The sequence below is a fragment of the Opisthorchis viverrini genome, assembly GCF_000715545.1.
Source record: "Opisthorchis viverrini unplaced genomic scaffold opera_v5_616, whole genome shotgun sequence".
Lineage (NCBI taxonomy): Eukaryota > Metazoa > Platyhelminthes > Trematoda > Opisthorchiida > Opisthorchiidae > Opisthorchis > Opisthorchis viverrini.
In genome coordinates, this window is record NW_008752276.1 from 83,863 (window position 1) to 95,472 (window position 11,610).

The following is an 11,610-nucleotide window of genomic DNA, read 5'->3' on the forward strand; positions in this document are numbered from 1 at the left end:
GATTTGAGGTTTGTAAAGCTTTATCATTTTATTATTGTACTTATAGTACCGCATTTGTAGATAAACCTCCATTTGAAAGAATTGGCTTTTGGGGTTTTGCGCGTAACTCGACGTGGTTCAACAGATTGCTGGAATCAATATATAGTTAAAGCGTACCATCATTAGCGACATTCAGGTAGATTCGGTTGTGCCTCCTGTCAAAATCAAATTCCTATGCAAGTGGGTGAATTTGTCCAACACGGTTTCAAGTAAAACTCAAACTTCATGGTAACGCGGGGACTGCGATTACCTGATAAGCCCAAGACGGGCGAAACCGGTCACAGTAGTAGTACGTATTTGATTTCATAGCGTCTACACAGCTTCACTCATCTGCTACGTAGCTGAAGACGTTTTGTGTTCTCCGCAATCAGCGAAGGGGGTTATATCAAAACGCTTCAAAATGTTCAGAATTTAGATACGCTGATACTCACCAACACTACCTATCTATACAATTTTATTCTCCGGCCCACTAATGGCTCGACCTTCAGTGTGCCTCACTGCCGATCATCCCACTGCTTCGCATAATGGCCATTTTTTTCTCGGGAATGCTGAATTCTGTTGGGGGACGTTAGTATGAATCTTTTGTAAACACGCTTTCCGGTTCATTTGAAAGCATTCTTTATCATGAGTCCTATTCTGTGTTGGACATAGCTGACCCACAGCCCTTCTTACGCGTGGAGAAACTTTCGTTTGCATGCCCGGACGGATATCCCAGCTGAGATTCTGTTATCTCTTTATCTTCAGGTTTTCGAGGTAGCTCAGCACACGGTTCAACTAATGGAGCAGTGCAAGGCCGGGTACGATGCCGAAACCCTCATCGAGTCTGCCCACAGCGTCTGTTCCTAAGGAACACGCGCTCTGCTGTCTGATTTTACAAAAATAATGTGAATGGCAACTGGTCCGTACGGTGTTCTGCCATCGTTACAAGACTTGGGTTGTATTTTCCCTCAAACTAGCTGTCCAGAAATCGTTTGATAAAAACCAAATGAATTCAGCCAAAACCGTCCGAATTATAAAGCACTGATAGCTCATCAAGACGCCTTCACAAATCAGACGCACTAATCCACGTTAGCTGTGCACGACATCTAAAAACAGGTCAATGAATCGACGCAGGTAGGACAGTTTTGCGGTAATCTGTCGACTCAAACGCATTGCTCAAATTTCAGTTTTTCTCTTCACTCTCTTTTCAGTCGCCTTTTACTCGAACACAGTCCGTTACACCCTCATAGAATGCTTAGTTGAAGTGGTGTGAAGGCATCAGTTTGTCTAACAATCGGATTGCAAAGGAGTCGTTTGGAATCGTCTGTTTTGTTCTCTAAAGACACTCGAAACCTGAAGCTGTTGTATAAAATTCGTCGCCTTGTCTATGGACAGGAGAATTGTCTATGCGCGTGAGGCTGGACCGACTCCAACGTAAGTGTATCTTGTCCAGGACCATAACCCAGACATTCCAAAGAAGTTTTGGAGGCACCAGATGCACGCTGCCGCACATGAATCAAAAGAACGGCGAGACCGATTACCAGTGGAAGAAGAATACCTGCTCAGAAAGTGACCAATAAAACGCCAATCGACCTAATTATTGCAAAACGATGATAGGAAAATGCAGAATTCAAGAAAGATGTACCTTATCAGAAAGCGTTATCTAGTTATTCCAAAGGAGATGTTTTGGATACATCGGATGCGAAGTGCCGCACAGAAATTAGCACAATGGAGAGTTTGATTACCAGATGAGGAGGAATTCCTACTCAGGAGCTGACCAATAATACGCCAAGCGACAAAACTGGCCTGTTCGCCACACGATGGATACACAACAAAATCTGTACGACTATTCATGAAACGACCACTTACCCAGAAGTTTGCTGAAAATTCTTCAGCAACCCACTACCGGTCTCCTCGTTCTGGGTTTCATTAGATACGCGTACAATGTGATTTTCAATTACAGCATAAATTTGATGGAAAATTACAGACGAATCAACGAAGCCGAATAGATGCGTTGTGACAGTTGAGTCACATGTTCCACAGATGTGTTTCTTAGGACTAACATACAAAAGCGTTTTGCACTAACATTCGTCCCGTGGTTGACTACAGCGGTCAACCCACAGACTGCGATGGAAGTTTTTGTGTTAAGTGTGGACAACAATATACAAACAATCCTAAACTACAAGGAACTGGATGCTGTTTACAGCGAGATGGCAAAAACTGCGTCGTCAGCCGCTAGTTGGTAAATAGTTCTGCTGACTGCAAGGTATATGCGATAGACAAACCAAGAACAATGGATTTCCCGTCCCGGCAACTTTCTGTGTTGTGACTCTATGTGATCATTAGTCAGCAGTGGGTCAGCGTTTCACGCCGGCAATTCGCTGGCACCCTAGGCGTACAAACAAAACAGCAGAGGCTGGACGTCCAGCCAACACCCAATCTCAGAGGGCAAACGGATTAGTTTGTTTACACACAGAAGTTAGGGATCGTTTGATACCGTTTTTCGCCACCAACTGGTGGCGCTCTTAAACTACACCTCGTTTTGGGAGTGTAAGAAAAGGAATGATACTGTTATATCAAACTGATTTTCCCGCTCCAGTGCCTGTTGCCAGAAAGAACTTACAGACAAGGGTGCACAACAGCTGTATACCGAACGATCGAGTGAGCGCGTGCGAGTGCAAAAGTTACTACAGCCCCGCGCAATTTGAAGAGCAGTAACTGTTAACGATCCAGGTCGTTTACTAGGTGTTTAGTGAACACCCGTCAACATCGATCGTGATTTTCTCAGATGCCTGAATGCTGGTCACATACGGTCGTGCTTCTACGGCGTGCATGAACACTCATCGGAATTTGCTAAATTGGTTGAATGGTTGACTGGTCTGGATGCTTCCCGGTTTTCCCATTCAAATTTCGCTAGTCAAGTCCGATAAACATTTATATGGCATATACTCGGGTAATTGAGACGAGGTGGACAAGAGAAAAAGAAAGAAAGCGTTCAGCTGTAGCACCCTTCCGGTGCCTAGCTGCCATGCCACCCGAAGGAAGCACGAGAGCTGGGATACTGCCGGGTTGCCCAAGCCTAGACAGGGGAAGTCGAGTGGCAGAGGTCGGATTCGAACCACGGACCTTCCGGTCAGTAAATTCGCGCTCTAACCACTTGGGCCGTCTCGCCCAAACGGAGCAGACAAGACGTGATGGGAGAAAATTCTGAAGCACATCTACCTACCGAATTCCTAGAGTACGATTAGGGCCAGGAGACGTTTAGCAAGAGCAGCAATATATACTTTGGAGTTGCATGAAAAATTGTGACTGAAAAATGATAGAACGTGACCATAATGAATGAAGTTTTCTGAATACAGTTCAGTTCAGTGCAGTTTACTTCAGTTCAGTTCAGTTCATTTCAGTTCAGTTCGGTTCAGGCTATCTGGCAGGACTGAACCCCCAGCCAGTCTTAACCGAGAAATCACGTCATATTGATTGATTTTTTTCGGAAGCGACACGGGACAGTCATGACGTAGGATCCATTTGTTCAACGCTGCTAAGGAGTGTATTAGAGCAACATTTCGCCAGCAAGTCTGGCTATAGTTACTGGTATTGTTATTCAAATCGCACAATTTTTTTTCGAATCTCGGGCTCAGTAGCCGGTCGACCTCCAGTGTGGCTCACTGACAATTTTCCCTATTCTTTAGTATGGTTGTCAATTCTGTTGGTATACGTTAGAGTGAATCTTGTATAAAAAGACTTCCTTGTTCTTTTGAAGGCATTCTTAGGCATTGGTCCAAACCTGTGTAGGACACGGATGACCCTCGGCCGTCGTACGCGTCGTGATTATATTGTTTGCATGCCCGGACAGAATTCACAGCTGATATTCTGTTATTTGTCTGCCTTCATGTTCCACAGGAAGCTCAGCAAACAGCTCATCTGATGGCGCTGTGCAAAGCCGGATACGAGGCCGAAACCCTCATCGAGTCTGTCCACAGCGTCTGCTCCTAACGGAGACGCAACATGTTGTGTGATTCTGCCAAAATAAAATGAATTGCAACTCGTCCGTATCGTGTTCTGCTTACGTAAGAAGACATCAGACATCATCAGACTAACGGTCAAGAAATTTTTGTATACCAACCGAAGAAATTCTGGTAAAACCGTCCGGATTCTCAGGTCTGGCGGACTTAGAAAGACGCCTCCAGAAACCTGAAGTACTATTGCGCGATGCATTCACAGGACGAATAATGATGGGCCGGTCGTTAAACGCAGTTAGGACAGTTATCGGGTCGTCTTTCGACTCAAACACTGCTGAAATTCCAATTTTTCTCTTGTTCACTCTAGCCGGACTAGAGGCGCGTAGTTTAACTCAGCCCTATCGACTTTGAGTAAGTCACATCTTCATCGGATGCTTATCTGAAGTCATCGGGACGGTGTCAGTTTGTCTCACAACGAGACGGGATTCCTCTGTTTGAATTCCTCTGTTTTTGCGATTGCCTTCTTACGACACTGGTAACCTGATATTGTATTGCTACTCATAAGTTCGCTGAGTACTCTTCAACAGCTACCTACCGGTCTCCCCTTTCGGGGTTTCATTAGATAGGCGTACAATTTGCTTTTCAATTATAACAAGGTTGATAGGAATTTGCAGACGAATAAATCAAAGACGAATCAACGCCACTGAGTAGATGCGGTGTGGCGGTTGATTTACACGTTCCACACATGTCTACCATTCGAACTCCGAACTCAGACGGCAATCTGAGTAGTTCGTTCACACATAGAATATAGCGATCATTTGATACAGGTTTTTGCCACCAACTGGTGGTACTGTTAAACTGCACTTCGTTTTGGGATTGGAAAATAGGAATGATACTTGTGAAGTGAAGAAGGTCTTCCCTGCGGAGTTATTTATTCGGAAATGCCAACTGACCGGTTACAGACCCTTGAACAGGGAAGTAAAAACTCTAATCTGCATTTTAGTTACAAAAACTGGACGGCAATCTTCTCCCGAACGAGTCTTCTTGAACTTTCCTGGAGATTAATTGACTCCACTCATTCGTCGGTCAAATCCAGGCAAATGTTACAAAGTGGCTCCACGAATTTCTCAACAGATTTTCTTTTTCAATAGACGCTAAGCGTAATTCTACGAACAACACATACTACTCGCGTGCCCCCTCATCAGTAGTATCACCGTTACACTGGTACATCAAAATGCTGTTCCCAAACCAGTGCCTAGTGCCATGGAGAACTTACCGTTGAGGCTACACAACAGCTGTACTCCGAAAAAACGAGTGAGTGCGTGCGTGTGCAAAATTTACAACGGCCCCGCGAAATCTAATAGGCATCATCTGATATTGATCCGGGCTGTCTACTAGGCGCTTACTGAACATTCATCAACATCGATCGTGCTTTTATGAGATGACCGTATGCTGGCCACATACGATCGTGCCTCTAAGGCGTACACGAACTTTCAGTGGGTTTTACGAAATTGATTGATGGTTTGACTGCCCTGGATGCTTGCCGGGTTTAATGGCCTCCGTAGGTTCCGGAAATTCGTTCGGAAAACTAACATTCCCGATTGACACAAATACCCTCGTTTGCACAATAACTTCACTTTAACACAACTGGGACACAACTGAACTCAGGTAAATCTCTCGAGTTTACTGGTTAGTTTCAACTAGACTGCGAGTTAAACGCATCTTAGAATTCTGTCCAATGATGAGTTCGTTCATCCCTCTCGGGGCGCAAATTATTCGCGGTGATGTCAGTGTCCCAAAGATAAATTACCTAAACAATACACCATCCGGGGAATGCCAGAACACCGTGTGCAGAAGTATGGTGGTTGGCTCAGTCGAAATGCCAGGGGTAAGCAAGATTTGAATTTGCCTTTTAAATCTTTAGGCTGTGGCGTCGTTGAAGACTTTCCTCACAGGCCTGGAGGAGGCAGCTCTGGAAGCGCCCAGAAGGGATCCTTGAAGGGAGGAGTTGTACGCCGCGGAGGCAGCACTTGCAGCAAGGGTCAACTCACTGGCGGACCGCCAGGAGACTATGAGGCGTTTCAAGATGTTTGGGATGGAACCTCGGTGTGACCCGAAAGTGTTCTTCACCAGCCAGCAGCAGTCGTTGAATCGGGCCTTGGCGAGAACGGACGGAATGTCGTGCGAGCAGTTGCTGCCTGACCAGTTCACTGAAGAGATACAGCCTGCGCTTCATGTACAGTTGCGGTTGGTGAGAGCAACAGGTCGGTTGAGTGAGGAGCACTTGGTGCATTTGGCACGCCCGTTACAGCTCCGGAGAGCCGGAATAAGTCGACAGTGGAAGACCTGGATTACAAAGCGGATTGAATCGTCGATTTGGTTGCAGCCATCATTTGTGAGGAGATCCAGTATTCTGGGTTGAATGGGCTTTCGTTGCGGAAGCTGGGTAGTCGATGGCAAGTTCCGACCACCGGGAAACACCTATACAATTCATGACGGTCAGGGATCGAAAAGATGAAATGCAACTCAGCTTCTAATGTGGTATGTTACACCCGAAGAGCTGTCTAACAGGCATGCAAGCGATTTTTAGGGGGAAACTTTTGTGTAATTGTGTGTAATAATTGTGTATAAATTGTGTGCAATAGTAATAATTTTGTATATAGCAGTCGCGGGACTTGAAGAATAATTTGGGTGAACTCAAAAAGCCTAACGATTTAAGGGTGATCGTACGGAACGGAGGATCCAGGTTTCAAACACAACTTCAGCATTTCGACAGGTTCTGCATAATCTTTCGCAAATTAGCAGTTTTTCTGCCCTCCTGATTCTTTTGGGCGGGATAGCAGCTAGGCACGGAATCGGTGTATGAGGTTAACGAACGTTGATTTTTACGGAAATACTTTCAACGAAGACCAGCTGAAGGACAAAATTTGAATGCATTTTGCTTAGTCCACCTGTCAATATAACAGGGTACCTGGTTAAATATCTTTTGTTTCCTTGTAAAATCAGTATCGCCATGTAATGTAAGTAATGTTGGTAAGCTACACTACTGATAGTAATGTAAAAAGTCCTTGGAAATCGCGTGCGTAGACTAAAGTTGGAGCGAATAAGCTTGCAGTCACAAAATCGGTAGAATGAATGGTCAAGCCAATCTGCAGAGTAACGGTTAGCTCTAATCGCTTTTCACGAATATTTAGGATTTCCATTTAAGTGAAAACATTCGAATGCCGTCACACTACCGACAGACTGTTAATGGTTCAGAAGGAACAACAACCCACACGACGGATGGATTTTGTAGGAAAACGTCTGTCATCAATCAGGTGGATCCCTTGCTTGAAGAGTGAGCGGCGTTATGTCCCAACTAAGTAAGGTTGACCCTCGTGGTCAAACAGTTTAATATTCCATCTACTAAGCGCTCCACCAATGATTCGCATTAAGGAACAGCTGTACATTGCTTCTCGCGTATTCGTCACAGACTGGCTTCTCATACAGAAATACGAAAACCTATTCAAACTTGTTGTCTTGTCAGCTGACGCGTTCCGCATGACGCTCTTTGTATTATCTACGTACCATGGGTGCCCATATACCGCTAGGTTCTGTGTTCATTTTGCGTTCGCTTGCTGAGCAAACGCGCGAATATGTGAAATGAGCAACTTTTCGGTGGCGGCCAGCACAAACCAGAACACTCGCAATGGATTGAGGCGGCATCCGTATCAAATCAACGGCGGCATCAATGAGCGTAGTAGCGAAGCTTCATATGGCGGCAAACCATGGGGTTCCACAAACGATCCTAACCGATCAGATGCCTTGCTATTTGAGCAAATATTTAAGGAGTTGCTTGCACATGCTGGGCATTAAACAGCTAAGGACGGTACTATAACACCCACACACATGGTCCAACCGAACGCAATAACCAAGCGATCAGGAGTGGCTGGCGGCCAAAGGAGCTGACTGGTGCCGACGGTGTTGCTAGCCCATTGTCCGATTTCGGTCAGCGGTATAATACAACCGAAGAGCTGCCAAACAGACCAGCTGCCGGGGCCGACCTAATGGAGGCACGTAGAAATGTGTGTTATGCGATGGATCTTTCAGAGCAAGTGTGAAACGGTGGGTACTAGGATGTATGAGTGCGAATAGCATGTGTTTTTCGGTGACTCTGCCTTGACCTAATGGAAATTATGAAATTTGTAGAATTGATTTGCAGCCTTGCGTGATAGTCGCTGAATTGGCAGGGAAGTTCAAGAAGATGCGTTCAAGAAGACGGTTTTTTTCTAAAAACAAGGTGCATGTAAAAGCTTTACCTTCTTGCCCTATAGTTCCAAGAAATTGGTCACTCGAGGATCCAGTCAACTCGTGACCAGGTGATGTGGTTTCCGTTATTTAGGGATGAGCGGCGTCATATCCTCTCTCAATGTGAGCTAATCACATCGCTGACTCGATGGTTAAGCGTTGAAACCACCAGCCGGCCAGTCACGGGTTCGGTTAAAAACTACCCAAAATTTCTTGAGATATGCACTGCTAATGATTTACAGGAAAGACGAAACAGCTTTACAGTGCATCTCAACTTTCTTGGCGTAGACTGCCTTTACATACAAGAAGAAACCTACCCAAGATTTTTCATACTGTTAACAACTGAGGACTGCATCTATCCCCAGTGTAGTTGCGGCCCTGACGAGCAGTTCAAACGCCCCATCTGAGAAGAGCTCGTTCTCAAAGCAAGGTCTCTGATCGGTTTGGATCATTTTGTTACCATGTTTGACCACAATGTGATGCAATACTACACTGCGGATTGTCATCGCCCGTTGGTTGACACGGCTTCCACCTAGACTCAATGCGATAGGTGTTCTGTCACTGATAAGATATTGATTTCCGCTGGCCGACACCGGTCCATGACGTCAACGGACCAAAACCCGCTAATGTCTGAGCAGGGGTGGTTGCCATAAAATGGGCTGCCCTTGTCGTATCCCCCTTAATTAGTTGGCAGTGCTGACAGGACACCATATAATCCATCATCTCGCTTCTCATCCCGAGCAAATGGGTCCTCTGCCGAAGTAAGTCGTACGTATTGGTGCAACCAGTGTGCACTATCTAGCCGCACCCGATCATCAGATTGCGTCACAAGGGGCCCGATATCATTGGAAGCGCAGCATCAAACTCACTAGCGTTCCAGGAAATAATGCCAGCTTTATCCAGACTCACCAGACTCTGGAGCGTTTATAATTCCCTGTTTCCCTTTCCGATCTCAATACTGCTTCCATCCAACGAGCCAGCCGCAACCACCCTTTACACAGGAACCTGCCTTTGAAATGACCCCAGCTGGTCCGACAACGAGGCTCTTGGCATCAATCATGATCCTGGGGGCCGATCTTCAGCCTCTGGTCTCGACAGCCAGTCAGTCAGTATCCCCACCCGCGGAAGTTGCGCTCTTGAGAAAATCCGCTATCAAAATTGTTTGCTCTATATCTGGGCTGATGAGGAACTCGTGCTGCATGGATCTGTCACCTAAGCGCGTTGAGTGTATTGACAATCCGTCGATCTTCAGTCGGTATCCACCCGTTGTTTCTCACGGCCGCACGCACGGGTTACTTTCAGCTCCCTTCTCTTTCCGTCTCAGCGAAACCCCTGCCCTTGTATCGATCAGCCACAGCTCCCACTTCATGTCTATTCCATCTACGACCTGTATGGTAGCCTGCGTCATTGGGGTGATCCCAACCCATCCTAGAGAAGGGAGTATTCCAAGGATTTTATATACGAGTGGTTGAGTAGTAGGACGTTGATTCTTGTAGTGTCAGTGCATGTCACACTTTTAACATCGGCCCATTTCAGCTTGCCACTCTCACCCGGAGTTGATGGCTGCAATCAGGTCGACGATTCGGTCCGTTTTGTACTAGTTGTTGATTCCTGTAGTGTCAGTGCATGTCAAACTTGTAAAATCGGCCCATTTCAGCTTGTCACTCTAACCCGGAGTTGATGGCTGCAATCCGGTCGACGATTCGGTCCGTTTTGTACTAGAGGACTTCCACTGTTGAATCATCCCGATTCTCCCGCGGCTGTAACGTGGCCAATGACACCTTGGTCGATTCGCGTGCCAAATGCACCAAGTGCTCCTCACTCAACCGACCTGTTGCTCTCACCAACCGCAACTGTACATGAAGCGCAGGCTGTATCTCTTCAGTGAACTGGTCAGGCAGCAACTGCTCGCACGACATTCCGTCCGTTCTCGGCAAGGCCCGATTCAACGACTGCTGCTGACTGGTGAAGAACACCTTCAATTCAAACCCAGGTTCCATCCAAGCCGCATTGAACCGCCTCATATCCCCCCAGCGGTTTCTCGTTATGTTGAGCCCCGCTGCAAGTGTTGCCTCCGCAGCGGCCAAGTCCTCCTTTCGAGTACACCTTCTGGAGGCATCTAGAGGCGCCTCCTCCAGGCCTCTGAGGAAAGTCTTCAGTGCCACCAAATTACCCTGGTCGGTTTCCAGTCCAGCCGCCTCCTCGAAATACTCCAGGAATTTTCGCACATACTCATTCTCAAAAGCCTGCGACCACGGGATCTTCATCCGTATCCTGGTCACGGTACCAAATGTAAGAAATAAATTTCCTGAATAAATTTCCAGTCGGCAACAACCAGATAAATATATCAGTTCCTCTGCTTCGTGATTTGACATAATGGTCAAGTGGTGGACGGTGATGTTGCAAATATGGTTACGAAGTAAGTGCGTGGTGTAAATCCTCTGGCAACGGGAGCTAACGGGTTGGTCGCTTCATATAGTTTTGCAACGCGTATTTTTTTTCTGAAGTCCAGATGCACCTTGGTACATTCTTCGCACTTCTCATGTTTGTGAGGGAGCAACAGCGTAGTTGTCAATGCAGGCCCTAAACCGATCGTCCCGAAAATCAGTCAGACTTTAGAGGTTCCACCCGATTCTTCCTCTGGGAAACTCGCCCGTTGGTGGTGCATAAAAAATATTGGTTATTAGAAGCGCCAGAATCATTGTAAAGTTGTCTGAGATAATGAAACGATGAAAGTGAAAAAGTACCAGAAATCTTCATAATGACCCTGACCACTCGATGGCGTTCGTTCTCAGATCAATTGTATCTCTCGAACCGGCCAACACATCTAACCCACCACGACATGCAGCGCAACAGAGCAGAGCGGAAAGGGTAAATTGAGGAAAGGTGACAAATATATGTCCCACTGCCTGAGTTAAAGACAACTTCATTTGGACAGCTTCCCGACCGGGCGTAAACGTACCGTCACCTACATCAGCGTCATTCGTTCCCGACAGCTAAGAGAAAGAGGAAAACAGAAAACCCTCGAGCTCTCCTTTTTTCTTCTAGCTCCTCCGGAGACAGGCGTGTTGCCGGCCACAACCCAAGTTCCTGGTCGACCGGAAGCCGCGGATGTCGACAGTACATCGGCGTAAGAGTGGGCTTGCCTGTGGTTGGCTGTATGGAAGCACGATGATCTAACAACATCATTGGCAAGTTCAATTTTCAATAACCCACGTTGACCGCCAACCACTCCCTGATCGTTCGGGCAGGCGATTTTATGGTGATCCTTCTGACCATTGTACATTTGTACTTTCTTTATAACTTATCATTACTCAAATTGTACCACTTTCTATCTCTCACTAAA

General features: G+C 46.4%; 1 protein-coding gene across 1 annotated transcript in view; it reads right to left on the bottom strand.

Annotated features, from left to right (window-relative positions):
- Window positions 1–6,213, bottom strand: part of T265_11852 (hypothetical protein) — a gene marked incomplete at both ends in the record, with an annotated part of 24,329 nt that extends 18,116 nt beyond the window's left edge. Inside the window, one exon of the mRNA XM_009178648.1 lies at window positions 6,029–6,213. Within this exon, the coding sequence (XP_009176912.1) occupies window positions 6,029–6,213 (185 nt within the window). The remainder of the gene's footprint in view (window positions 1–6,028) is intronic.
- Window positions 6,214–11,610: the final 5,397 nt, after the last annotated feature.